At 35.8% G+C, this 26,973-nt stretch overlaps 6 protein-coding genes across 14 annotated transcripts; 1 reads left to right on the top strand and 5 right to left on the bottom strand.

The window, feature by feature from the left end:
• Positions 1–28: 28 nt before the first annotated feature.
• On the bottom strand, positions 29–5,819 carry LOC142527315 (putative plant SNARE 13). The gene is made up of 10 exons (XM_075632081.1): positions 5,392–5,819; positions 4,587–4,679; positions 4,210–4,303; positions 3,628–3,665; positions 2,475–2,572; positions 1,538–1,617; positions 1,407–1,463; positions 1,235–1,327; positions 812–886; positions 29–294 (listed from the first exon to the last, which is right to left on the bottom strand). The coding sequence occupies exons 1-10, from the start codon at positions 5,469–5,471 to the stop codon at positions 187–189; spliced, it is 816 nt and encodes a 271-aa protein (XP_075488196.1). The 5' UTR covers positions 5,472–5,819; the 3' UTR covers positions 29–186.
• A 727-nt stretch (positions 5,820–6,546) lies between these two features.
• Positions 6,547–9,499, top strand: LOC142527447 (pyruvate dehydrogenase (acetyl-transferring) kinase, mitochondrial-like). Of its 2 annotated transcripts, none has more exons than XM_075632256.1 (6): positions 6,547–7,018; positions 7,918–8,176; positions 8,324–8,504; positions 8,659–8,809; positions 8,916–9,129; positions 9,272–9,499. In XM_075632256.1, the coding sequence occupies exons 1-6, from the start codon at positions 6,770–6,772 to the stop codon at positions 9,328–9,330; spliced, it is 1,113 nt and encodes a 370-aa protein (XP_075488371.1). In that variant the 5' UTR covers positions 6,547–6,769; the 3' UTR covers positions 9,331–9,499. The 2 variants fall into 2 exon arrangements, with proteins under 2 accessions (XP_075488371.1, XP_075488372.1); XM_075632257.1 differs by having other exon boundaries at positions 6,549–7,018; positions 8,662–8,809.
• A 561-nt stretch (positions 9,500–10,060) lies between these two features.
• LOC142526787 (rRNA-processing protein fcf2-like) lies at positions 10,061–11,951 on the bottom strand. Its single transcript, XM_075631376.1, has 5 exons — positions 11,575–11,951; positions 11,402–11,462; positions 10,760–10,841; positions 10,563–10,674; positions 10,061–10,367 (listed from the first exon to the last, which is right to left on the bottom strand). The coding sequence occupies exons 1-5, from the start codon at positions 11,802–11,804 to the stop codon at positions 10,262–10,264; spliced, it is 591 nt and encodes a 196-aa protein (XP_075487491.1). The 5' UTR covers positions 11,805–11,951; the 3' UTR covers positions 10,061–10,261.
• A 741-nt stretch (positions 11,952–12,692) lies between these two features.
• Positions 12,693–16,790, bottom strand: LOC142526482 (uncharacterized). Of its 7 annotated transcripts, none has more exons than XR_012815273.1 (8): positions 16,343–16,790; positions 14,770–16,113; positions 13,966–14,652; positions 13,810–13,893; positions 13,635–13,710; positions 13,469–13,556; positions 13,240–13,388; positions 12,693–13,104 (listed from the first exon to the last, which is right to left on the bottom strand). XR_012815273.1 is itself a non-coding variant. In XM_075630907.1 (8 exons), exons 2-8 carry the CDS (start codon positions 16,349–16,351, stop codon positions 12,910–12,912), a joined length of 2,712 nt encoding a protein of 903 aa, XP_075487022.1. In that variant the 5' UTR covers positions 16,352–16,469; positions 16,613–16,789; the 3' UTR covers positions 12,695–12,909. The 7 variants fall into 7 exon arrangements, 6 of the variants coding, with proteins under 6 accessions (XP_075487022.1, XP_075487021.1, XP_075487025.1 ...); XM_075630907.1 differs by having other exon boundaries at positions 12,695–13,104; positions 13,240–13,556; positions 16,343–16,469; positions 16,613–16,789; XM_075630906.1 differs by having other exon boundaries at positions 12,695–13,104; positions 13,240–13,556; positions 16,343–16,435; positions 16,613–16,789.
• Positions 16,791–17,835: 1,045 nt separating this feature from the next.
• LOC142527540 (large ribosomal subunit protein uL3m) lies at positions 17,836–21,005 on the bottom strand. Its single transcript, XM_075632374.1, has 5 exons — positions 20,551–21,005; positions 19,674–19,883; positions 19,182–19,286; positions 18,583–18,696; positions 17,836–18,325 (listed from the first exon to the last, which is right to left on the bottom strand). The coding sequence occupies exons 1-5, from the start codon at positions 20,896–20,898 to the stop codon at positions 18,152–18,154; spliced, it is 951 nt and encodes a 316-aa protein (XP_075488489.1). The 5' UTR covers positions 20,899–21,005; the 3' UTR covers positions 17,836–18,151.
• Positions 21,006–21,849: 844 nt separating this feature from the next.
• Positions 21,850–26,304, bottom strand: LOC142527871 (CBL-interacting serine/threonine-protein kinase 1-like). Of its 2 annotated transcripts, XM_075632855.1 has the most exons (13): positions 26,174–26,301; positions 25,807–26,060; positions 25,484–25,546; positions 24,666–24,737; positions 24,220–24,327; positions 24,013–24,093; positions 23,738–23,917; positions 23,434–23,649; positions 23,242–23,346; positions 23,019–23,135; positions 22,479–22,541; positions 22,318–22,392; positions 21,850–22,247 (listed from the first exon to the last, which is right to left on the bottom strand). In XM_075632855.1, the coding sequence occupies exons 2-13, from the start codon at positions 26,032–26,034 to the stop codon at positions 22,179–22,181; spliced, it is 1,377 nt and encodes a 458-aa protein (XP_075488970.1). In that variant the 5' UTR covers positions 26,035–26,060; positions 26,174–26,301; the 3' UTR covers positions 21,850–22,178. The 2 variants fall into 2 exon arrangements, 1 of the variants encoding a protein (XP_075488970.1); XR_012815544.1 differs by lacking the exon at positions 21,850–22,247 and having other exon boundaries at positions 22,479–22,622; positions 25,807–26,304.
• Positions 26,305–26,973: the final 669 nt, after the last annotated feature.

Below are 26,973 nucleotides of genomic sequence, written 5' to 3'. Positions count from 1 at the left end.
TGGATAACAGATATAAAGCACAACGGAATAAAGCAAAAAGAACAGGTCAACAAACCACTCGTGCTATACACGTGTATAGAATAAATTATCGTACATATATGCACATCTCAAGTAGGAAGCTTTGAAGGATATTGAGCGGTAAACTCTTGAAAACTTGGATGGTATTGTGACCCTTCAATGACAAATTTACCAAAAATGCTGGGCCGGCTTTACATACAATAGTCTCCTCGTTGTGGGAGCCGGAGGCGCCAATCCAGGAATATCCCTTATGCTTTTGTTGTTGGGATTCACTATCTACGAAATACACAACTCCATGCAATCAATACTGGTGGAGAGTACACAAAGTAGAACTAAAACAAATTTATCACATTGAAAAATGAAAATATACGAGACGCAAGGCCACAGTTATCAAAGGCACAAAAAACACTCTTCAGTCGATATGTGCCCTAGAGAGTAAGCGCAATGCATAGTGCCTTAAGCCTTAAAGATGTGCCAAAATGCAAATGTAGATAAAAGAAACCACGCCTTGACGTGTTAAGTCGTGTTAACAGTTTTTAAACTCATGAGAGAGTCTTCAACATAAAAGACTCTTAGATGTCCACAAGAATACACGAGAAAAAAGATTCCCCATTTCTTATTGATGAGAAATCAGTAAAACCAAAAGTTTATTTCTTATAATAAAAAAATGCCACTGACACGGGTCATATAAATGGAAAGCTACTTGCGCGCAGCTTGAAATCAACTTATATATTGATGGTGGAAAAATGAATATCACCTTTATGTCAAATTTATAATCAAAATATTAAAATACCTTCACGACAATAATGGCAATAACCCCACATACAATCAGAAAAAGAAACAGCATGATGCATTTATCAGTTGCCACCTGGAAACACAAGTGAACTTGATATCAATAAAGTCTATAAAAACGAGAAATCTAATGAAGTACACACATGAGAAAAACAAAAATTAGACCACCATTTTTTAAGAAAAAATTAATTCAATCAGCATCTCAAAATAGTTCGATTTTCTTAGGTTTGACCAGCAATTTTTGCACATATAGCTACCCATAGCCTCTCATGTGGACACATCATGCAGTTTCATTTTGTATAGAATTTTCAAGGTGGACACATGCAGTTTCATTTTGTATAGACTTTTCAAGGTGTTACCATGTAACATCTCATAAAAGTGACATGGTCAAGGGAAAAAGAGATCATGTTGCCAGCTAATGTACCTGCCTACCAATCTCCTTAACGAGCTGGGATGCCTTTTTGATAGAGAACTGGATGGTGTCCAGTTCATTGACAATGCGACCCATTTGTTCAGTCTGCACATATTTAAAAAGATAAATATGATTTGACGATGAAATACTCAAGGACAAAGTGCGAGCACAAAAATTCACTCACTTGGCCCTTCAAAGTAGTAGCAGTCTGTGTTCCCACTTCAATTGTTTGATGAACAACCTAAATAATCATAAAATTTAGAAATTAGAATACTTTCAACTCTATATTTAGATGCCCCATGTATTTTCATCTACCTGTTTGGAGCGTTCAATGGCTTGGTCAGTTTCATCCATTTTCTTCGTGCCAGCATAGATAAGCTCCTGATTTGACATTTCTATACTAATTCATGAAAATGGAAGGTGAGACGTCAGCAAGACAAAAAGGGATTGAAAACATTTGTTTGCATAACATTCTATGCAGATTACAGGTTAATAGCATCACATTCATATCACATCGAGTAACCACCACGGTGTATCATACCAAGTAGAACGGCACTGTTAGCTGCCTCTCTGGTTTTAATAATAAGAGTACCTATGCAGGTTCAAGATTTAATCGAGAAGCAAAAGTAGACCATATACTAAGGGTTATTTCATTTATAAAGCGTTAACTAAAGTTAAGTGAAGGACCATAGGACAGGACAAGATACTATAGGAAGTGGTTAGATTCAACAAAAAATGAGCATAAAGTAAAAAAGACTCAGCCAAACAATGGATTCAAAATTTCAAAGAGCCCAAATAAGAGGACAGGGAGGTATTCTCGTGAAAGAAAGAAAGGAAAACAAGCAGGGCGGTAAGGTAAAACTAGATTATAGCAAGCCAACAGAGGCTATGAGTGGAAATGCTTTTTATGCACGAAAATGTCATGGAATCTTAACTTATAACATCGCACCACACAAGATCAAAGCTAATCAAGGCTTTGATCTTAAAATCTTTTCTGAAGATAACATTTTTACAAAAGAGAGGAATAAGATATCCAAATATAGCAACGCTTCATATATGAGTTAACAATAATTTTTATTTTTTTCAAAAAAAAAAACAAAGATGGATTTAGATTAACAGTTTGTGTCTGTACGTGAGTACATCTATGAATGTCAATGATAATATAATAGACGCCATTCTTTCCCTTTTTCCTCATCAAAGGTAACTGCGAGAATGCAATCCAATTAATTAACAAGAAAGACATGGTATGGACCTGATGTCACTTGAACATTCTCATCAGCTGTAGGTTCAATTCCACCAGTTCCCATGTCGAAGAGTTCAACCCTCTTATTTCCAAGAGAGCTCGTGTACCTGCACCACCATACAAGATAGACATAGTGATAAAGAAGAAAAAGCAAAGAAGAAAGACGATATGGACAGGGGAACTATTTAATATATAACAAAGATTACATCAATGTTTCCAGAATTTCACAAGCAATCTTTTGCTAATGAAAACTGTTTATAAAGTAACATCATTATCATCATGCATCAGAATTACTCTTTCACAATTTGAACTTCCTGTCTTGGTTAAACACGTAAAAAAAGAAAAAAATAAAACAGATGCGATTTAATTTGGAAACATTACTGCCCTTTATAAACTACTTACTGGAAGTAAATATAGATGGACTCATGCCTTAAACTTTCTCGCGTTGAGAAAAAAAGGAATGCAATAGGAAGCTAGTTACAATTACTCTGTCCTACTTTGAAGAATTTGTCTATGTTGAACAAGCACATAAAGCAAAACCTATAGAATATAATTTGGAAACATCACTTTCCTTGATTATCCTTGGAAACATATGTTAAAAAATGACCAGGGATGTAACCAAATCTAGGATATCTCATGATTTGAACGATTTGAAATGAGAAGAAACATTCATAAACAAATAGTGTCTCAAATGATTAAGATGGCACTGACAACATTGTGCTTATGTGGCAAGGATTTTTTTTTAAATCATGCTTAAAAGTCATGAAGGACAAGTATTTGCTTCCAGTTGGGAAATATAAAGACCAAAAGGAAATAATCAACTCGAAATCATATAGACACAGGATAAGGCTCAATTTATCATCAGTCTACAAATATTTTTCACCCAAAATAACAATGATCCCACCACCTTATGATGATAAGATATCAGAGCAAAAAAGAAGGGGCCTGAGTCCTGACAGAACTGGGAATAACATAACATATTGCATCAAAGCAATAAGTTATAAGCCAGACCAAAATATCAACTACCCAAAATATGTGGAATCAAACTTGCATCTGTTTTCAACACTTGACAAAAACCAAGCCCTAATCAAAATGACAGCATTTCGATCAGCAATCGACATAATCAGTGAGTTACTAAATAAAACAGAAACAATGAACTCACGTTTTCCTCAGGGCTACATATGAATTCAACTCTTTGATCTGAAATAAAAAAGGAAATAAAATGAAGAGCTTCAAAACAGCAATTAAAAAAAATGCATCAGTATGCAGGTCAGGATGTTGTGAAGAGTCTAAAACAATGTCTAAACATGATGAATTCAAGACATAAGACCCATGATAAATATCAAAAGTAGAATACATCAAATCATTAAGACCACATAAACCAGCTAGAACTTTTAGACGGCCAATTTATAATCATGTTTTTCCAACGGAGCTGTGTATATAAGGCCATGATGATCATTAATGTAACATCCAGCAGCTTGGTGGCCACTCATATAACCTCTATGCTACCTAAGAGTGAGAAAAACTAACAAGAAACTAATAAAACTTCTTTTTTGGCTAGCAAGAAATATTAAAATTGCCTCAATATTTAAGAGCGCTTTTCTGTATAATATGCTGTAGAAGAGAAGAAATATTTTATTTGAATATGAAAACAATGCCATGACTAAAACCATCAACATGTTAGTATAGGAGTATTCTCGAGAACCTAAAATTTAAAAGGAATTAAAATTTCTAATATACTTACCATGGATTGCTTCTCATCATTAAGCTGCTTGGTAATATCTGGAGGATTTTTGCTTTCCTCATCCTTAATTTCGCGGTCAAGTTCTTTAATCAATCTAGTCAGTTAGCACGTGATCAAGAGTGAACAAATAATCTCGAGGCATAATTCATGCAAGATTGACAGGAACAAATCCTACAACTCCAGATAGCTGAAGTAGCTGTTACAACTTCAATATCAATACCATTAACAGCCAGAGTCCAAAAAAGAGCCAAAAGCGAGGATGAATCAGACAAGTGTTCCCATGAGCGTTCATACATGTAATAGTCGCAACACTCTCCACACAAAAGTGGACATCACTGTAGAGAAGCCAAAGTACAGAATATAGAAGGTAAAATTACCTTTTGCACTCCCTCATCTTCCCAGTAAGCTCCTCTAGCTGTTTACTTTGCCTGTTGGAATCTTTAATCTTATCCAGCTTTTGAAAGCCATTTCTGGTTGAGGAATGAGAGACAGTCGAGATTAATGACAATAAGGTGGCACTACCAAGACTAGCTATCAACTAGGACATCAAAAAATCTCCATGTGGATAAAAGAAGTAAAAAGTAAATGTCCACCCGGCCTCATAAACAGTGAACTTTTTCACAACTTACTTATTGTCGAAAAAAATATCTAACCCATAGGCCAATGTACATGAAAACCCCAGTTTTAAAAAAAAGAAAAGCGATGTTAGAAGGAAAATAAGAAGATGATTAATAATTCATGTATACAGATAAGCGGAGGAGAGCAATTTAAAACGAAATTGAGTTGAAGAAGCTCCTCATCGTGCAATGCAGTGGGTCAATGAGGAAATAACTGTCGACAATTGAGAAGCTTTGCTAGGAGATTCGATTCAGCCTTTATGGTCATAGGCATTGCTAACACCAACCAAACACAGCCATCACAGAATGTAGTCCCAAGAAGGATGAGGAGCAGGAGCACAGGAGAAGACTCGATAACTTCAATCAATATCATATAATTCCATTCAAAAGCAACGCAGAATGTCCAAGGACAACATTAACAGAAAAATAGATCTTCTTTAAAAATAAAAAGCAAATTTCAAGTTGAGCAACCATCCAAAATATGCCGTAAAATAAAAAAACAAAGGCAAATTCCCCAAAAAAGACATAACCAAGCTGCAGATAAGAGCATGGAGATAGACATTACGCAAGGGCACGCATGGTATCGCGAATTTCCCCATGAATCTGCTCCATTTGAGGGTTCATCTGAAACTCCATGTCGACCATATTTCTGCCTCTCTCTTTCGATATTTCTCGATTATAATTCGTACACGAAGAAATCCGACACCGGCAAACGACGGCAACAATTCCCTCAGAAATTTAACCTCTCAGACCATCTGCTTCAGAAAGATCATAAAAAGAAAAAAAAATGCAATTCGAGATTCCTGGCATAGGATGACGGATGGAATGCAGAATTCGAAACCAGAAACAGAAATCTTTGGTAAAACAGAAACCCCAAATTGCAGATGGTTTAGGGTTCTTCTCCAATTGGGGGAGGAGAGAGAGATGCAGGGAAAAAGTTGACAGATAAAATTGGGTTGGCGAAGTCCATATACGTCTCCTACTGCATTAACGTATACATTTGATTGATTGATATTACTCAGTCACTCCCCATTCACTTTCTCCGATTTAAAAATTCTCAAGAGAGGCAAATAATGACAATTTTAATTCTAACATTAGATATATTAATATTTTTTTTTGTGTCGAATTTAATTATATTTAAATACATGTATAAATATAAGAATAATTAAATTTATGTACAATATATGCTCGTAAATTAATTTATATTATAATATAATTGAATGACTTGTTTCAATGTAAATTTTGTGAGACAGATCTCCGACCTGATTCAACTCATGGAAAAAAATATTATTTTTATGTCAAAATTATTACTTTTCATTGTAGTTATGAATCGAGTTGACTGACTCATCTCACATATATAGACACATTAGACTGTTTAAGAAGAAACCAACTCTAATGCGAGATATATTTAGGTTGTAGATATGATACAATCGTAATTGAGACGTTGCAAAAAATATTCAACTTTCAAAACATAATGTAACTTTTTCAAAAGAATATTGCAGTAGTTTCAAATCTTTATTAAATAATGTTTTTTTTTATATTGATTATATGTATTGGTAATTTTTTTCAAAAGTATAGAGTCTCGAACGTATCCAAATAGTCAATATAATTTATTTGACATAAAATTTAAGTTTTGAAAAAAGAAGTTATCCGAATAGGTCCGAGTTAACTCAAGCCGGGTTAGTGTAGCCCCACTTTTCATCAATGGCCGGCCACCCCATCCCGTCTCCCCAAAAAAGTAGAATGTATATTCTCTCTCTAAAAACCAACCTCATTTCTGTTTTAACTGTAGACACTGTATATATGTAGAACTCCCTCTGGTAGTTAGCCATCGTCTCGTGTACGCCGCCCTCCCCCCTTCGATTTCTCCTCGTTTCTTGCATGTTGTTTCCCGATAATCCGGTGGTGTTGGGGGTGGTTTCGATTTCTTCTTCTTGCTGGTAATGGCGGCTAAGAAGGCTTGGGAGGGCTTCTCAAAGGGGCTCGTCGAGGAGGTGCAGAAATGGGGTAGCATGAAGCAGACTGGGGTCAGTCTCCGCTACATGATGAAATTCGGATCCCGACCTACTGCCCGAAACCTACTCATCTCCGCCCAGTTCCTCCACAAGGAGCTGCCTATTCGGATCGCTCGCCGTGCTATTGAACTCCAGTCCCTCCCCTATGGCTTGTCCCTTAAACCTGCTGTTATCAAGGTAATTTCTTTTCTGTGAACAATTCCAGCTGAATTCTTTTCCATCATGTGTGTAGGATATCCCTTTAATGATGCATATTTTAAGTATCGTTTAAGTGTTGATATGGTTTCGTGTTGTGATGATCGATTCCTTTTTTTTCTTTCCTTATTCTGCGTTGGGGAACTGGAATTTGGAATGGATTGTTTGTTTTATTGTCTGGTTTGACTATGGAGGTCAAGTGTAGAAAATTGGCAGACCATGTGCAAGGACTGAGTTGACTCTTTACATGTTCTCTCTTTTTCTTTCGTTTCTTTTTTAAATCGGTCTGAATATTCTATCTACGCGTGTAATTTACGATTTCCAAGCTCCTATAGACAAGGCGCTTTTGAGAATGAAAATTATCACAAGTGCCTTTTGATGTGATTATTCGTTAATTGTTCACTCTGCGATAGTTAATGTGTGCTGTTGCTGCTATGTAGTGGATGAGATACCTGCTCTTTTTCTAGCTTCATATGATTTTATTTTATTTTAAATCTATCCTATGGATACTGGACTATTTGTTCTGGATTGTGTATAGTTCATCTGTTGTTGTTGTGTCTTGGTTTTTCCTTCCCAATTCCCATTTTGGCTTTGTGGTTGAATTTGTGTGTAGAATAACGTTGTAATATCATTCATTAGCTGCTGCAGTGGCAGAGAGGGGAGGTTCTGGGATGGTGTCACCTCCCACTCTGACTTCCCTATATATATGCTTATTTTCTTATAAAATCTAGTGTGAAAGCGAGATTCTGCCTCCCTTGAGTACTATAAAATCCTAGTTTTTAATTTCTGATCCCGCCACTGAAATTAGCTGGGCAGTAATTGTAGGACAAAGCCTGTTAAAGCAGTGACATTGTGTCATATGTTCTTTTTTCGTTTGCTAGGTAAGAGATTGGTATCTGGATTCTTTCCGTGACCTTAGATCCTTTACGGATATTAAGGATAAGAGTGATGAGTTGGATTTTACACAAATGATTAAGATGATAAAAGTCAGGCACAACAATGTGGTCCCTATGATGGCTTTGGGAGTGCAGCAGTTGAAGAAAGATATGAATCCTAAAACTGATTATGGGAATCTGGAGGAAATTCATCAGTTTTTGGATCGATTCTATATGTCTCGAATTGGGATTCGTATGCTCATTGGTTAGCCTCTTCCTCTTGAGTTGGCCTGCGCATCTCTTGTTTTGCTATTTATTTGGAATATCCATTATTGCAAATTTGAATATAGTTTTGATATGCATTAATGAGCTAAACTTTATCATGTTCCATGCAAAATTATGTTGAGCTCAGGGCAACACGTGGCCTTGCATGACCCAAATCCAACTCCTGATATTGTCGGTTATATACATACCAAAATGTCTCCGGTTGAGGTTGCGACACATGCTAGCGAGGATGCCCGTTCCATTTGCTTGCGGGAGTATGGCCGTGCACCAGATGTTAATATCTATGGAGACCCAAATTTTAAGTTTCCGTAAGTTAACCAATTAGGTCTGGTTTTAAAAAATTTTAAATATGTTTTTGGCTGTGTCGTTGCCTTTATACATTCCCAGGAAATCTTTGAACTTTTGGAAGTTTCTCTCTTCAGATTTTACCAATATTTACTGTAACCATATCTTCTTTTAAAGCAGGTACGTACCGCCACACTTGCATTTGATGGTTTTTGAATTGGTTAAGAATTCTCTTCGTGCTGTTCAAGAGCGATATATGGACTCTGACAAGGTTCCACCTCCTGTCCGAATAATCGTTGCTGATGGACTGGAAGATGTTACAATAAAGGTAGGTGTTTTCCTCTTACATTCTCGCAATTCCTGATTGAGAATCTACTATTTCCCTGTAGCTATATCCGATGTAATTGTGGTTGTTGATTCTTTGTGCTCCATAGGTATCTGATGAAGGAGGTGGAATACCTAGAAGCGGCCTTCCTAGAATTTTTACGTATCTCTACAGTACTGCGAAGAACCCCTTGGATGAGCAGTCCGACATGGACCTTGAAACAGTAACAACTATGGCAGGTTATGGTTATGGTCTTCCCATTAGCCGTCTTTATGCCAAGTACTTTGGAGGGGATCTGCAAATTATCTCCATGGAAGGATATGGTAAATCCTTTTCTCTAACATTTAATAACCGGGCCGAGGCAGCGGGCATTGAGGGAACAGATGCTTACCTCCATTTGCCCCGGTTGCTTCCGTAACATATAATCCCATCTCAAACTCGACTAACATCTTGTTTTCATCACAGGAACAGATGCTTACCTCCATTTGTCCCGGTTGGGAGATTCTCAAGAACCTCTGCCTTGAGGGCCAAAGTTACCGCAACTGAATGTCAGACAGATGAGCTTCCGTAAATACTGGCACATCTAAAGTGCCCCTTATTGTTGATTAAAATTAAATCTTTTGTAGAAATGATTGTTTTTACTTGTTAATTGCATATTACTTTAATATTTCTGAATTTTTACCGGTTTTTGTTATTTCTATACCTTACTAGCGTACCAGAATTAAATCATATTCTCCCTTACGATTAAAACTGACCACATAATATACATACAAAATACCAATCTCTGGTCTCATGACTTCTCAAACTTCTCTTGTTCCCATATATAATGTATTTTAGGTATCTTTTTTCACATGCGGAACCTGTTTCCCCAATCTAGTATGAACCATCTATTAAAATGATCTAGAAAGAATGTCATATTTTGTATACACTCTGTACATAGATTTATTCGAGGCGTACGTGTCCTGATTCATTTTCTCTTGCCGAGCTTAATTAAGCAGCCGATTTGAATCTATTTCTGATTGAACTTTGATGTCTTAACATCAAGCTTTCAAATCAATATCTGTTTCCACCAAAACCATTCTCAAGTATCAAATGCTTTACTCGGCAATTTGCGGTCTCTGCCAGATCGTTACATAATTTAGAAACACACAAAACTCGAGGTTATATCTTTGAAGCTCATCAATTTTTACCGACTGCAGAGTTCATCAGTACTATGTTAATCACAAGATATCCTAAGAACTTGAAAAAAAAATATCAAGAATTTTTACACTAATTTCAGTTAGAAGCACAAGTTTTCAAAATAATAATAATAATAATAATAATAATAATGGGAACAGACACTATTGCATGGGAGCATCTCAACTAGAGATAACCATTTAAAATAACAATGCACAGAACAAGCTCCTGCAAAGCTGATTAATGATAAAAAGGTTGCCGTTTAAAATTATGACTATACTAGAGCTTTCTTTTCTTCAACTTCCGCTTTCCTGTCTTGCTGATCTTCCATTTGCCCACCCCAGCCGGCCGATTTACTTCTTCAATTTCTCGAACTTTGCGTTTCCTGCATAAAATATGAATTTCAGAAAATCACGATGACCCAACCATGATGCATGGCCTGCTTTGTTCATCTTAATACCAAAGAAACTGCTTGGCAATGCAGGAGTAAGAAAAATCAGTAATGGGTTCAATGCCTTGTTTTAGCAGCACCTCCATGCAAAAACAAAAGATATTTGCAAATAGGGCAAACACCAGGTACCTATAGTCTCCAAGGGTTCTATCTGATAGCAGCTCATCAGCAAGGCTGGCTTTTCTCTCTTTCTTAGTAAGCCTGCCTGTATAGAACTCTGTTGCCGACTCTATGACAGTGCCTGCCTGAAAAATTATCATGTCACTCGATAGCTTAGAAGCGATAACGATCATTTAGATGTCATGTTTCTTACATAAACAACCAACTTGCCTGAAAATACTTGGGAAGTGTTTTTGATTTTGAATCACCCTTCTTATAGTGTCTCTTTGGATCAATGACACTTCTCAACTGCAACAATCATAAAAGACAATTTCTTATCAAGAAAATTCTTGCAAATAGATATATTGATAACCACCAACAAGGAAACAAGACATTATACAAATATTGGTTTCCCTGTTAACACTAGCTGAGGAACCATTCAAAAAGTTATTAAGCAGAGATCCAGCAAAAACTCAACTTTTTTTCATTGATTCTCAGAATTGGAAGCCTGAGCTAGTCACAGAATCAATAAAGATCGGTGATTGATTTCCAACCAATTCAGTTAAATTCCTACATAGAGCTGAATAACCTTAAAATAGGCCAGACAAGAACAATAGTCAAATGAAAATCACATCTTCTTGAAAAGGGTGGACTAATGTTGGCCTAAAGTGTAATATTTCCCCCCTTTTTTGCCAGATACGCATTAGTCTAGAAAATTATATCATTTCAGAATGCTATCATCTTTTAGTTTATTGGAAAACTGCTGGGAACATAATATTTTCGGCACAATATGCAACTGTTCGAGTATCAAAAGTCCTGATTTTTGAAGGAAATAGATGAAAAGAAGACCGTGATTAGGAGGGGATCACCTTCAATAGCTGGAGATCTTTTTTCAGCTCCGGAGTAATAGTTTGAGCAGGCATGTCAAACCTGTAACAAATTTAAGGCCAACCCACATTATAAAGTTATCTTGTTCCTACCCATAATAATAATAAACTACAAAACAAGCGAATTGAAACCAAATAAAAGAAGTACTAGGTACCAATTGCTGCCAGCGGTGTCCTTGATTTGTTTCTTAAAAAGTTTATTCAGATATCTGGGGCTATTCGGAGGAACAAAAAGGCCATCTACGAGCTGAGGATTTTTCTTGTAGAGGGAAGATAATCCAGTATTGCTTTTCGACGAAGAGCTTTCGTTTTTTGGAGATGACGATTTTAACAAGGGGATTTTAGGTTGCCATGAAAGCCCAATTAACGCTGTGTCTTCAGACATTGCCAAATCGCTTGAGACGTTTCAGATTTCAGAACAGGAGAATTTTGGAAATTTCGCATGAAAAGGTCAATTGAGGAACAATTTTTAGGGCTTAGCCGCAGGGCAGAAAAATTTGTAAATTAGGGTTTAGTTTGAGGGAAGACAATGTTGTTGGTGACTTGAGTAAAGTCAAATAGATTCCTTGGTTTGACTTTTTTTAAAAAATTATTTTTTTCAATTCAAATTATTCAAAAAAAATTGTTTGAACTTAAATTTTTTTTAATAAAAAAACATAAACAAAAATATTCCCAAAAGAAAAAGGCTTTCCCAATTACAATATCCTTTTCATCATTTTTGTTTTTTCCATCAAAATTTTCACCTATTTCAAAATTGCTAATGAACATTTCAAATCATTTTACACATTATTTTTTTGCAATGATAAAATTTTATCTAAAATCGTTTCAAATATTTTATAATAAAATAAATAAAATCACTATGAGTTTATTTATCATATTATTCTTACTAACAATATAATGAAGAGTAGGTCTCTTGTGAGACGATCTCACAAATCTTTATCTGTGAGACGAGTCAACCCTACCGATATTCACAATAAAAAATAATACTCTTAGCATAAAAAATAATACTTTTTCATGAATGACCCAAATAAAAAATACGTCTCACAAAATACGACCCGTGAGACCGTCTTTAATTAAACAAGTTTTTACCTTCAATGAAAATTTTTTAATCCTAAGCTTTAAAAATTGTGACGTGTTTAATCTTTGTCTTTAATTTTATGGTTAAAAATAACTATAAAGACTAATATGTCACTTTTTTGAAATTAAGGAATCAAAAACGTCAATTTGAAATGTTTAGGGACCATAACGTTAAGTATTAAAGTACGGGACTGAAATCATCATTTTCCCCACTTTTTTCTATTAACATGTTTTGCAAATTTGGCCAACACAGTAACTTCACAACTTACAGAGCAGCAATTTCATATATACATTATATATATATATATATAGACACACACACACACTAAAAAAGATAATAGGAGAAAACAAGCATAATGCACTTTACATCAGCTTAGGATGCGCTAATTGATTAATGTGAGCTGAGAAAGCCACTAATAATCGGTCATTTCGTCGTCGTCATCAAGAAAGTTAAGATCTTGATCATCATCTGAAGCTGCATCAGTCCGAACGTTCAATGGTTCTACCATATCTGTAAGTGATGCCATCTCTAATGATCCCTCGTCGAACTCCAGCAAATCATCCTCATATGCATCCCCATGTTCCATGTCAGTAAAAAGGGTTGTTGCCTGAGGAAATAGGGTGCTCGAGACAAAACGTCAGAAGTTGCACTAAAAAATTATGATGAAAGTTGGTCACTGGCAACTTACGAGCATACTATCAAATAAACATGCCTGGAGAGCAAGTCCAAAAGGGGTACGTACCTCATCTTCTTGCAATGCTTGTTTCTCTGTCTCCGCAACCCAATCATACAATGAACTTTCTTGTAGAACACTGTCAAGAGACACTGAGTCGCTTGACTTTTTTCTTATCTGGCGCTCACGAAGCCTCAAATTGTAGTGAACATACATAGACTCGTTCAATCTTGTTTGCACCAATCTATTGTGTCCATCTCCATAGATCCGATCGTGCATACTCCAGTTATGCTCACACCCAAAAGACGAGCAAGTTTGACTTAGTATACGGACTGCTATTCGTTGCAGCTCCAAACAATTAATCCCATGTTGTTGCCACCAAGCAGCTGAAGAAAAAGAAGATTGTTGTTCGTGGAAATACACTTGGAACATGTAATTTGATTAGACTATCTCAATGGTATAACCTGGATCAAGCTCTGATCTGGTACTGATAGCCAAATCAGTTCCAAAATCAGCTTTTGCAGAACCAAAGTCGGAAATCTAGCATAGTAAATCAAAACATTAGAAGAATATGAACATGCAAGCAAGATTAGAACTCTTCCTTTAGAATACAAAGATGATAAACAAGTATGCCCACACCTGCATGGATGCTGAGACTCTTCTAGCTTTGTCTGGTTCTAATCTAACAATGCAGGCATTCAGGCCTCGTATAACATCCGGATGCTACAAGATGCAAATAAACAAACATTAGAAAAATGCCAAGAAAACCGGTTTATAACTTTTTCTAGATCCAACCAGAATAAAATCAGCACGATAACGGAAAGATGGATTGAGGAAATAAGCAGCCAGATAGAGGGGATGGTGAAATAATGAGCTCCATTGATCGTCAATCACGCTCCAAAGGGCTTCATATTTACGTGCATCATCATTATGGTTGTTTTTAATCGCAAACTTTGCCATGTAAATATCGTTGTAAACATATGGAATAGAGAGTTTCTCATCACTGTTGATCTTGTGAAGCACTTCGATTATAGGGTCCACTGATCTTCTAACAAACTGTAGCTTCCTCCAAAACAAGGAATCCAGCACAATACTTTTCACCTCTTTACCCTTGTCCGACTTGGAAAAGTTGGAGGAATTCCACTTGTTTGACTGAAACATTCTTCTAAGACCAACCCTATGGTGAAGCAAACTTAGTAACGTGGTGAAACTTGAAGCATACCGAGTGATAGACGGCCTCAGAAGTTCCTCACCTTTAGTATATTCCTTTTTCATAAGATTGTATAACCATGCCGAATTGTAAATTAACTTTGTAATTTTTTGGCCTTTCTCTATGCAGTCCCCCACCCTATTTAGTTTCATAAATTCTTCAAGCATTCGATCAATACAATAGGCAGCACAAGGCGTCCAAAATAAATTTGTTCTCTTCTCTTCCAGCATCTTCCCCGCGGCCCGATAACTGGAAGTATTCTGTGTGATTACCTACAGATATAGTTATCCCAAGGAGGAACGAAGGAGGAGAGAGGAGTCAGTCGGTAAACAATAAAAGATTTATATAAATTTTGTGTAATTATAAAGCACGTGTGAAACAAAATATACCTGTACGACATTTTCCTCCCCCATGTCATCCACCACTTTGTCAAGCAGTTTATATAAATAGGTAGCATCATCAACTACACCTGTTGCATCAACTGAACAAACAAAGTGCACACCTCGAGGGCAAGAAACCAAAATATTGATCATTGTCCTACCCTGAAGATTTTCCCAACTATCAGCCAAAATAGAACACCCCGTAACTGCCCAGGAAGACTTGAACTCTGAAAGGTAGTTCTTGATGGTAAAAATCTCATCCTGTAAACATCTCCCAGATAGCAAATGAGTTGAAGGTCCTTTCAAATCTGATCCGTACTGACTAATCAACTCGAGCATTTTATGAAAGCACGGGGAGTTGACTGCGTGAGAAGGTACTCCCGCATGATAGAAGAACTTGCAAATAGCAGAAATGACTTCTCTTTGGGACCTTTTGGAGGGACCAGTTTTCACTTGGTTTCCAGATGCTTGCATCTGAGTTTTGGGTGTCTTCAGGACATTAGCATCAAATCTTGGCCTTTTTGACAATGGTTCAGTCCCATTACACGAGGATAACCCTTTGAAAGTTCTTCCAAAATCTCTGTTATATCTTCTATCACCAACTACAAGTTTATCATTGCCGATATGACAGGCAGCTTCATCATCTTCATTTTCTGAATTTAAATAAAAGGTGGATATCTCCTTGGTGCCAGGTTGCCTGTGCCTCCGTCCTGTGCGATGCCATTTCATGTTCTCCTTTATTTTGAGATAAACTTCCTCTGGCGCATTATTACAAGGAGCAACTTCACCAGGTATCCTAGCCAAATGTTGCTTGAACCGGTTAATACCTCCACTCACTATCTTCTCACAATAATTGCATTTTACTTTCTTCTTCCTGTCATCCTGAGGGACACCATGTTCCCAACCCGGGTCAACATATCCTAATGAACGAAGTGGAGCCATATCTATCACCAATCCTCTGTCACTTAACAATTGCTTACCTTTGTTCCTGTATCCAACAGGCTCTTCCTCCTCCACATTATCCTTGACAGGGAAATTAATATATGATTCTTCATCATATTCAATTTTCTTTGATTTCTTAACAATACGGCAGCCCTCTAAATTTGCTCGCATTTTCAAGCAAACGTCCTCTGGAGCCTTGTCGCAATAAGTTACTTCACCAGAAAGCCGAGCTATATGCTGCTTCAACCTGTAAATTCCACCGCTAACTACTTTTCCACAGTAGTTGCATCTGACTTTTTTCTTCCTATCATCTTTAGCAACACCATGCTCCCATCCCGGATCCACGTACCCGGAGGAGCGATGTGAGGCCATCTCCAGAGACTCAGACCATTCCAGTGCAACGTGAACAGACTGTCCAAGAAAAAAGAATAAAAGGTTATCAGTAGTTCCCGCTTCGAATGCATTGAGAAATCTCTGCCGTTGTTAGAGAGTTGAGATTCTTTGAGCAGTAAAATATTATACCAGGTAAGAAATCCAAGCCCAGAATCAGATTACAGCAACTTTTTTGTACAATGCCATTCGTGACAAGAGTAAAAAGTAAAATTTGACAAGTTAAAGGTAAGAAATCAATCCTTCGTACTGGAAACATACAAGGTAATCAGAACCACCTCATCCAGCGAGCAGCGGCAGTCCTAAAGTCACAAAAGTCTCCGGAGCAATATTTCACCAAACACTGACAGCTTCACAAGTTCACCTCAATCCAAAAACTTCATAATTTTATACCATCGTTATTCAACATTTTCACCAACACAAACACCCATCAAATATTACAACCCAAAAATTATTATAGCGACTATCCAAGATATTCCACAAAACTATGCCGGAAAAGATGTTTATGGGATTTTCTTACCTCGAAACTTCAGGTCACAAAACCAGGAAAGAGGATTTCCACGTGCAGCTGCTGATCAGATTCTGATTTTCTTGAAATTAATTATTATCTTTACTTGGGTTGAGTCGGATCGGGTTGAAAGAAACGAGTGATGACTCTGTGAGTGGACATGGCTTTCTGGGTTTCTTTTCTTTTTCAAGGGTTTCTTCATTTTTTATGTTATTATATTGAATTAATTATTATTCATTAAAATAATAATAATTTTATTTCAAATAACTCATTTTATAATTTCCTGTAAAAGATTTTACTGAATAAACTGGTTTTAATGAAAATATTGTCTTCGGGATAATTTGGAGGAAAATTGTACTTTACTTGTAAAGACGAAATTTTTTTCGATTATAGTTTTATCATTTAATGAAACAATAAATCAAATATTACTTATTTACACATCAATAGTGTAAATTAGAATTATTTTCAAATGATATCTTCATCGTAGCATTCAGACATTATTTATTAATGTAAAATTGTGTGAACTTGAAGTTTATCATAGTTAAATTAAATTATTATATAAAATTGAAAGATATAGATTCGAAATTTATGATTTTAGTTCTCTTATATCAAAAATACATTTGAAAATATTTGAAATCAATGGATTTAAAATTTTTATGAATCGAAACGCAATGAATAGAAATTTTGATAAATTTATTTCATCACATTTTTAGTTTCAATATTTCACATAATTGTTTTTGCTAATATTTGTTTTGCGAACTCAGCCTATTTAATACGCATCTATAGAATTGGTATCTTGTGAGACGGTCTCACAAACTTTATCTGTGAGACAGATCAACCCTATTGATATTCACAATAAAAAATAATACTCTTAACATAAAAATAATATTTTTTCATGGATGACCCAAATAAGAGATCCGTATCATAAAATACGATCAACGAATCCGTCTCACACAAGTTTTTGTCGTACCTATATACCTTAAGGGTGATATAATTTTAAATTATTTTGTTAGATAACTAACTAAACATATTTGATAATTATATGATAAATATAAATAAAAAAGATAACAAATGTCAAACCCAATGTGTTATCTAATAAAACTCAATACGAGACCTCAAACCAAACAAATCAAACTTAGATGTATCAGAGTTACTATCCTTTTTCATTGTTTATTTTGTGCAGCAACCAATTTCCAAAATACATACAGAAACCAAGAAGAACAAGACACCACAAGTACCAAGAGAAATAGAGAGAATACTTGAAACCAAACAGCAAAAGACCTTGAATTCCGATAACATTTTCCTCCGTGGCTGATGATCGATTGCTGGTTCAATACATTTATTAATCGCTTTTACCAAATGAACAGAAACAACATTCTAAACTAATAGGATTGAATTAAAGTCCTTGTAACTCTATCTAGTCTAGTACGGTAAAACGAAAACGATCATTGCCCATAGTCTGCTTCATCAAAATTTTACCGCAATAAATAGTGTCTGCCACTAGTCATGGAGACAAGAAACGCGAAACATTACACATGGCAAACGTTGTGATCAATCTGCGGGCATAAAAGGATCAGCATCACCAAGGTCAGCTATCAAAGGTTCCAATGTTGTTTGATCTTCATCTTCCGGAGTAAAATAAGTAGGAAATGGAAGCAATGAAATGTCTGGTTTCTTGTACACAGCATCTTTTATAAAAACAAAATTGCCAGTCGCTCCGGGAACCTGCAAACTCATCAAGAGTCTATAAAAGGGCATTTGATTGACAAGAGCGTAAGAAAATGAGACAAATGACAGAGTAATTTCGCATAAACATTGTAATATCCTGATTTGATAATTATGTCAGAACGTGTTTAACAATATTTTCAATAAAATTCAACCTCCAATAACGAATATTGATTTTAGAAAGGTAGGGAATATGATGTATTTGGATATAAGCATTCAGATCACTGAAGAGTATATGAAGGAAAAGAAAACCGTACTTGGCCTTTCACCCACATTAAGTTCCTAGCGGGATCAATTTTGTGTATCCATACATTTTTTACTGTTCTTTGGTCAACACCCATGTGGCCAGGCATCTTCTTTCCTTTAAATACCTGTTTAAACATCATATTATATAGCAAGTTTCAGGTACAAAAAACGCCAAAGAAAAATTCAATATAAAAAGTAGCAAAGTAAATTTTAACCCCTGGAACAAGTCTTCAACTTTATAAGCCGGAACCCAATGCCTTTAAAACAGAAATTTCCAGTGGGGTTGTTTGATAAAGGGTTCCTGGATCACAGATATTTCATGCTCAAACATCATATCTAACTTATTGCTTTTTAGGACTTCAGCAAATCATTTCCTTTTTCAAAGGATGAACAACTTAAGTAAGTCAGAGAAACACCTTTGATTTCTCCAAAAGGCACCATAGCGCTTAGATATGAATTTGCGTGAAATTGCTATATTAAGCGTTAGATTATCATATCTAAAGAAAAAAAAAGTGGAAATTCTTTTTTTTTTTAAAGAATAGTTGATAATGTTAGTTGCTACATATACAATAGCAATCATACCAGATACAACTAGACTGTAACATTATACCTTCCCTGGAGTATCCCTCTGACCAGTAGAACCAATACTTCGGTGCGATAATGATGCACCATGAGATGCAGGCATACCTTTGAAGCCCCATCGTTTCATCCCACCCTACAAGCAGAAAAATGGAATCACCGTGTTATAATGCAGTTGAAAAAAATTGCAATCACTCACAAGAGTAACATAGAATTCCTTAACATAGTCGCTTTAGCAGTAATGCAGACATAAATAGAAATCACTTCTACGAAGAATTTTGTCCATTTTCTCTTTCGTGAAATCAAATTGTCACATTCTTTTTAACTAGCCCTATGCTGTACATAGCATGCCATATTCAGATAGAAGAACACAACTTTATCGAGAAGTACTATTTTCACAAACTTAACATGGTCAATATTTTTGCGGATAATTCACATAATTGGTTATATGAAAGAAAAATAATGATATACATACTACAAAAGCATATGACACTTATCACATGCACTATAATTAAACTGTCACCTGGAACCCTTTTCCTTTAGTGATTCCGGTGACATCTACAAACTGCCCTGGAACAAAATGGCGCACACCAATAGTTGTACCAACTGGAAGAAGAGCATCCTCAGTTACAGGAAACTCCCTAAGCTTCCTTTTCATGGGCACACCCTGCGCTCTGAAATGGCCCACTTCAGGCATCCTCAAGTGCTTCTCTTTCTTTTGTCCGCACCCAATCTAGTACCACCAGACATGAAGCCAATCAAAAAAAATTTGAAACTCTAGAGCTTCAATTAAAAATACCAAGCCCATGAACGCAGCACACATCTATTCAGTTTGTTCATACATAGAGGTTACATTCAAAAATCCAACAAAACTCGGGTGAAAACATCCCTTGAAAGAGTTAATCTGAGAATTTTAATACATACGATGAAAAAATTGAGGAAGCACAAAATTGGCACCTCAAAATAGAACTAGAAATGCCCCTTATCTCGTCTGGTTTAGTTTTTATGAATTTCAATACCAATTCATACATGCGGATGCTGACAAACATGGAACAGAAAATACTAGAAAGTATTTGAGCTAGACAATCAAATCTCGAAATAATTCACCTGATTCCTAACACTTTTCATTTAGAAGCTAGGATTATCCAAGAAATGCTACCGAAGTTTAAGGCCATAATGCTGTAGCGCGTAAGCCACAACAATCCCTTAATTAAAATTAGTACAGAAAGTGATCGGTGATCAGCCAAGCAAAAACTCACACTAAAGCTGAGACAAATTGGTTGAATTGGAGCATTGCCACATTGACCGGAACAAACTAAAAAAGCACAAAAAAAAAAAAGGAGAGGCAAATAATGTAACAAATGGAGGTTGGTGAAGACCGCAGTTAGTAATTCATGAACCTGAAGTGCACACAAGCCTTCCTTTTCGGGGGTTTTGACCTGGGAGACGATGTTATCATCCAGCCAAAGAATGGTAATGGGAATCCTGGCGCCCCACTTGTCCCATAACGCCGTCATTCCACACTTAACGGCGATTGCACCAGTCCTCTTCGAGTCTCTGGTCATTATACCGGGTTTTGCTTCGATGACTCGGCAGCTCTCCGGATCACCATTCTCTGCCTCAGCGGTGAATGCTCTCAGCTGACTGCGGCAGAAGATGGGCGGCTCGGGAGGGGGCTGCGTGAGGGATCTGCGGCAGATGTAGACGCGGGTAAGGCGAGAAAAGAGACCTCTGGATGCGGCTGACATGGGAGATTTGGTCGGATTTCAAGGTTCGATCGGAGCGCATGCGAAGAGGGAGAGTAGGGTTTAGGGTTGAAGAAAGACAGCTAGCTAATTAGAGGTGAAATTGAAACCCCCCTGGTGTAGTAAATGCTAAAACATGTAAAATTTAAATTGTTTTTAATTAATATTCTTTGAAAATCTTCTTAAATAGTAATTATCATAATAAAATATTATAAAAATTTATCGTATTATCAACAAATTTAATTCCAACATAACATTTAATTTAAAATCAATACTATGTGAAAAAATATTTTCTTAATCTGACTTGTTTATCGTAAAATATTTAACAATTTGACTCTAACATTTTAATATAAAAATCATTCAAATAAACTTTTTTTTAAAGGGAAAAATAAAAGTAAATTATTTGTGATAATAAATATTAATTTCATATTGATTTCTTTGTTGAGGTTCATAATATAATATAAAAACCAACGTAGAAAATAAGTAAAGGTAATTGCAAAGAGAGAAAAAAAATAGATTTCGTGGATTGTGATTATCTAAATTTTTTACGAGTTCTTTAATTTATTTTAATCGACTTTAAATTTAAAATATTTAAAAATTATAACCCCTTAAAATATTTACGGCATTATTTTTCATTCAACTAAATTAAATTTGATTTTAAAAAATGCAAAATAATATATTTTCTTTTCCAAATCAGTAGTTGATTTTTTTTTTTCCAAAATCAGAAATGACAATGCAACGTCTCCTACTTACGGGATTGACCGCTAGTTGAGTTGAAATTTCCCTTTGTATCTTTGTTTTAGCTATTCTAAGCTTGAAATCTGTTTTGGCTATTCACCAGTCGTCATGATTATTAGTCTAATTGAAATCGTTCGTTAGTTGAATGATATAATTTTCAAACAGTTTCCTCTTACACTCAAACATGTTAATTCTGCACATTTTACTCAAAAGGAAGAAAAGAATTGCTGTAAATCCAGGATTGCGCATTCCTCATCGACTATATTCGTTCACATAAATGGTGAGAGTATGCACCATCTGACTTGTACAAGTATATGAAAGTTATATATCATCTACACCAGGGGAGATGTTGAAGGAGTGTATATTTACTATCTTCTAGCCGGGTACACATACCTCCAACGTAACCATACAAAACAAGGACGTCTTCGAACCTTGAGTTTTCGCATACTTCGAATATTCATGAAGTTTTGATTGAATAAGCTATGATAAATGGGTACACAACCATTGGTTTACCAGCAATGGTTGAAGCCACAACTTTTTAGAATTCAGTGGCTAAGAGCTGGCTGCTCTTGGCTTTGTGCTACGCCCAACTCGTTTGATAATTTGTCACACAACTGCATAAACCATGGCGGGTGTTGGAAATTACGTACATGCAACAAAGGGACTGCTAAAAGAGAAATTTACCTGTCTGTAAACTATAGGATCACCGCATTCTTTCCGCAACTCAACTACGTACAAGGATGGACTTATCTCAAAAACCTGATGGAGTAGCAAAATTTTACCATTATTGGCAAGCTAAGAAAAATCAATGTTCAAAACCAGCATCTCAAGTACCATCAACTTACTTCTGCAGCTACCGAGAGACTTCCAGACGCATTCTGACTTCTGCTGTCCATGATGACTTTCAACTGTACGTATTCAAAATTAACACGTCATTTAGAAAAACACGTCGGATTCGCCCTGAAAAAACTTAGATTTTATGCTGGAACCTGTTAGAAATGAACAAATATATTTGAAATCAGATCGATAAAATAAAGATTTCAATGCATCTTCGATATGATTTGAATGTAATTTTGGTTCAGAAAAGATCCCCATATATACTATTTATCGATCTAAAAAGGTGAGAGAGCTTAACAGAGTTATAAATCTCTGCTTTATGTGTCATGAATGTAGGTCTTTATGACTGAACTACAATTTTGTGATGTGTTTGTTGCATACACTTTTCTCCAAGTTTATCATAATTTGAAATTCAGCATAATCATTATTAGTTGGTCCAGGTTATAAATCAAACTACTGGGTAAAAATTGATCCCATGGGACGCAGAGTACTATGCCAAATTGTTTGTTATATTTTTTGAGGATAGGAATTAGTACATAAAAATTAACCTTTCCGTTTTTCTTTTGGACATGAAATCCCATTTGTATGACTGTATCTTCTATCCTGTCCAACAATTCCTTTGGAGAATGATTTGATGTAAATCTGATCTTCCTCTCAGAAACATCCTGATCATAATTGTACACATTTTAGTATTAACAGCGCTAGCTTATTCTAAAAGATATATACATGTGTGTGAGCGTGAAGCTGTTATCACATTATCGTTGCTCTTACCTCTTTTTCAAAGAATCCCGAAAGATCTAGGCAAGAGGACATTCCGATTAACTTAAATGCATTGATTAGAGATGGTGAATCATGATCTTTTTCTGTATCTGAATGCTAGACAGCAGATTGAGAATGCATTAGTTTTAGCATAGAATAATATTAACAGAAAATAAATTCAAGAATAAATGATTTAGTTCTCACTGCCTCATTTGAAGAAGATACGTCATCGTCGGTGCAAGCATTTTCATTTTCTTCTTCCGTGGGATCTAAAGGGGTGTAGTCTTGTTTGAACCAGTCATTTTCTTTTATCTCATCTATGGTCATCCGTGTACGAGGGTTAGGATCCAGAATCCTCTTTATTAGGTTTTTGGCTCCCGGAGATAACCATTTTGGTATCTGAGCGTCCCCCTTAGTAATCTGATACACAATTCAGAACATCAAACTTCAAAAGATGGAGTAATTATATTATCGTGCCTCAGAAGTTTTTTTGGGGTGGGCACCAAACCTTCTGATAAAGAACTGCAAGATTTCGATCATCGAAAGGAAGGTATCCCGTCAGAATCACGTATAAGATGACGCCACATGACCATGTATCTGACGCCGCACCATCATATCCTCTGTTTGAGAGAATCTCAGGGGCAACATAGTTCGGACTTCCACAAGTTGTATGCAATAAGCCATCATCCTGAATAGGCATATTTAGTTTGGAAAATATATTTAACTGAATAAGAACATGTTGAAAATAGCATAATTTAACGAGTATCTAGATTCGCGGGCTACCCTAAAATGTTGAGGCAAAGCACTGAGGCCGAAATCTGTTATCTTAATGGTTCCATTTGCATCAATCAACACATTTTCTAGCTGCATTAATTCATGCAAACAACACCATCAGACCATGAATAATTGCCTGGCGGTAAGAAGGTTGAATTGAGAATGGCGTAGCATGAATTCTACTGATCATTTACTCAGGGTCATTACTCTACTCACCTTGAGATCTCTGTGAAAAACACCTTTATCATGACAGTAACTAACGCCATCAATTAACTGCTGGAAGAGCTTCCTGCCTTGAGCTTCTGGGAGTCTCCCTTTGGATGCCTGTAAACCACGAAAAATGATAACCGTAATTGTAATCTTATATACTAATATATGTGAACGTAAAAATTTTTGATCGTTATAGACCGTTGCATCTGAGGTTTTGGGGGGAACAAAGCAATGATTTCAAGATTGTTCCGAGAAAAGGTGTGTACTAATGATATAAAAACATTTTCATACGCATGGATACTTCTAAAGAGGACAAGTGTACACCAAAAAGAATACAATTGGTATTCCCGAAATAGATTTATTTAGATTCTTAACACTTAACAGAGCACTAACGAAATACGTGCGTGTGTGTGTGTGTTAATCCAGGCCTGCATCATGGAAAGGATACTTACAATTCTATCAAATAATTCACCACCATTCACGTACTCAAGGACCATGTATATCTTGGTCTTGCTCGCTAAGACCTGTTCCCATGTTCATTCACGTAGATGTGAGCACCAGTTTTTGTAAAGAGAGAGATTGTCCATAGTAAATCCCCCACAAAAAAGGGGAAAAAGAAAAGAAAAAAATAAAAACAAGAAACATGTTAGGATGAAATCGGGTCCACATTTATGCACCACAAGAAGACACAAACGATGGGGCCCAAATGCGAATGCCAGTGATAAAATGAATCGTCGTTATCAATTTCCAATTTTACCCTTTTGTGTGCTGCTACGCCCGCCACAAAAGGAATTTTATGCTACAATGTATTCCTTGTCGCTAATCAACACCCAATCCACGGCTTATTTTTTCATAAATAACAGCAATTATTATTATTATTTCAAAATGTCTCAAACAAACGTGTCTTTTCAGTATTTATTACGTATGTTGTCTCTACCGTAAAGTTGCAAACAAAGGAAAACTGGCATTTACAAAAAAAAAAAAATCATCGACTATCCCGATAGCCAATATCATAGACTAGATCATGCATCTATGAACTCAATCCATAGGAACAATAAGCCTGGTCCAGCAATTTATTAATTGTTTTTAACAAAAAGTGAAAGCCCCACCAAAAGCACAGAGCAAAAATGATTAAACACCAATACATTATTTTGCTCATGATCAAGATTGTCGCTTTAAAAATGACGAAGCAGCAGGGTTTAATCCCTATATAAGTAAGAAGTGATGATTATATGCACGTGAGGCATCGCAAAAGTTGAAACACGCATACCTCATATAATCTGACAACATTTGGATGTTTGAGAAGCTTCAAAGTGCCAATTTCCCTCTTAATCTGCACTCCTCCAATCGAAATAATTTCATTAACATGTTGGATAGAAAAAGAAGAAATCACCAAAATTACTACTATAACAGTTTGTATATGGCAAAAATCAATCGATCGATTGAATCACAATATGGAGAGCTGCATGCCTCCTCGCCTCATCTTCGATCATCATCAATTAACAGAAAATCACGTAAATCCAAACACGGCCACAAACTGTTGACCAGGAAAGTTTCTTAAGAAGTGATCAAAAAATCGATCTGCTAGAGTACCTGATGGGTGAGCTTGAGGTCCAGGATCGTGTTCTTCTCCAAGATCTTGATGGCGAAGGGGCGATCGGAGTCTACATGCCTGGCGAATTTGACCTTCGCGAAATTGCCTTCTCCCAGTGTCCTCCCAAACTCGTACTTCCCCAATCGCATCCCCTTCTTCCTCTTCCAGATCGACTCTTCGTCCGATCCTCGCAATTCTTCATCATTTCCGGCGTGTAACAGGACCATTTCCAGCAATCAATCGCAAAATTTGCCTGCCCCGGTACGTTAGCAACACTAGATATTTGATATTTCTCCTGGCAGTAAAATCTAGTTGTGTGTAGGTAGCTATTGGTGTATGTATATATATATAGATACAGATATTTACTGGATTGGGTAGAAATTTAGGCAGCCTCCTCTGACTGGTTTCTGCGACTCTCGGAAATTTTGAAACGGTATTTCCCAATTCCAACTCTTTTAAATGGCCGTCTGTGTTCGCATTGCCCTCCCTAACCCGAGCCTCCTGCCAATGGACTCTTTGAATTTAATTTTTTTTTCTTTTTTTTTTCCATTTATGTACGTATAAGGAAGCCACTCGTGTTATTTTTTTATACAAGATGTTAGCACAAATATATGATTTTAAATAAAAAATATATATAAGAATTTTATTAGTATTCTTTTGTTTTGAATGAATTTAGATGTTCATACGAATATTTTATATAAAATACACCTGGAGTAACATTACAGTGTAGGCATAGACAAATCCTCTCATATATATATCACAAAAATTTTTATAAAACCGTCTCACATGTCGATTTTATGAAACAGATTTCGACCAAACCGATTCTTGAAAAATATTATTTTTTATATAAAAAAAATTATTTTTCATTTCAAAATATCATTTTCATTAGTTGTGTTACGAAAAATAATAAAATATACGTTGATTTTAGTGAAAAGTATTTGATTTATGAAAATTATTATTTTATATTTTTATGATATTTTTTTATTAATTATATTATAAAAATGATTATGTAACATGTGATAGACAAAAATTTATGTGTTTCTTCTGATTTTCGATTTTCATTTTCTCACCAAGTAGTGACAAAAATCTCCATTAATTGAGGGGTATAGTGGTACTTTTGTGATTGAGTTGTTTTTCACGTATATTAATTAATAGGAAAAAGATGC

Source organism: Primulina tabacum, chromosome 15 (genome assembly GCF_025594145.1).
Source record: "Primulina tabacum isolate GXHZ01 chromosome 15, ASM2559414v2, whole genome shotgun sequence".
Taxonomy (NCBI): domain Eukaryota; kingdom Viridiplantae; phylum Streptophyta; class Magnoliopsida; order Lamiales; family Gesneriaceae; genus Primulina; species Primulina tabacum.
Note: the sequence above shows the minus strand (reverse complement) of the source record. Positions and strands in the feature narration are given on the sequence as shown.

Excerpts from the sequence above, each read along its gene's own strand:
- LOC142527315 (XM_075632081.1), bottom strand. The coding sequence starts at position 5,471 with ATGGTCGACATGGAGTTTCAGATGAACCCTCAAATGGAGCAGATTCAT. Across the intron at positions 3,666-4,209 it reads ATGATGAGAAGCAATCCATG|ATCAAAGAGTTGAATTCATA; the intron begins GTAAGTATATTA and ends TTTTTATTTCAG. Across the intron at positions 1,328-1,406 it reads CTACTACTTTGAAGGGCCAA|ACTGAACAAATGGGTCGCAT; the intron begins GTGAGTGAATTT and ends AAATATGTGCAG.
- LOC142527447 (XM_075632256.1), top strand. The coding sequence starts at position 6,770 with ATGGCGGCTAAGAAGGCTTGGGAGGGCTTCTCAAAGGGGCTCGTCGAG. Across the intron at positions 7,019-7,917 it reads TTAAACCTGCTGTTATCAAG|GTAAGAGATTGGTATCTGGA; the intron begins GTAATTTCTTTT and ends TTCGTTTGCTAG. Across the intron at positions 8,505-8,658 it reads GACCCAAATTTTAAGTTTCC|CAGGTACGTACCGCCACACT; the intron begins GTAAGTTAACCA and ends CTTCTTTTAAAG.
- LOC142526787 (XM_075631376.1), bottom strand. The coding sequence starts at position 11,804 with ATGTCTGAAGACACAGCGTTAATTGGGCTTTCATGGCAACCTAAAATC. Across the intron at positions 10,842-11,401 it reads AAGATCTCCAGCTATTGAAG|TTGAGAAGTGTCATTGATCC; the intron begins GTGATCCCCTCC and ends TGATTGTTGCAG. Across the intron at positions 10,368-10,562 it reads AGAACCCTTGGAGACTATAG|GAAACGCAAAGTTCGAGAAA; the intron begins GTACCTGGTGTT and ends TATTTTATGCAG.
- LOC142526482 (XM_075630905.1), bottom strand. Across the intron at positions 13,711-13,809 it reads GAGTCTCAGCATCCATGCAG|ATTTCCGACTTTGGTTCTGC; the intron begins GTGTGGGCATAC and ends TTACTATGCTAG. Across the intron at positions 13,105-13,239 it reads AAGCATTGCAAGAAGATGAG|GCAACAACCCTTTTTACTGA; the intron begins GTACGTACCCCT and ends CTATTTCCTCAG.
- LOC142527540 (XM_075632374.1), bottom strand. The coding sequence starts at position 20,898 with ATGTCAGCCGCATCCAGAGGTCTCTTTTCTCGCCTTACCCGCGTCTAC. Across the intron at positions 19,287-19,673 it reads CTAAAGGAAAAGGGTTCCAG|GGTGGGATGAAACGATGGGG; the intron begins GTGACAGTTTAA and ends TTCTGCTTGTAG. Across the intron at positions 18,326-18,582 it reads TAATGTGGGTGAAAGGCCAA|GTTCCCGGAGCGACTGGCAA; the intron begins GTACGGTTTTCT and ends ATGAGTTTGCAG.
- LOC142527871 (XM_075632855.1), bottom strand. The coding sequence starts at position 26,034 with ATGGTCCTGTTACACGCCGGAAATGATGAAGAATTGCGAGGATCGGAC. Across the intron at positions 23,136-23,241 it reads CGGGATTCTTTGAAAAAGAG|GATGTTTCTGAGAGGAAGAT; the intron begins GTAAGAGCAACG and ends AATTATGATCAG. Across the intron at positions 22,542-23,018 it reads TCCAAAAGAAAAACGGAAAG|TTGAAAGTCATCATGGACAG; the intron begins GTTAATTTTTAT and ends GAATACGTACAG.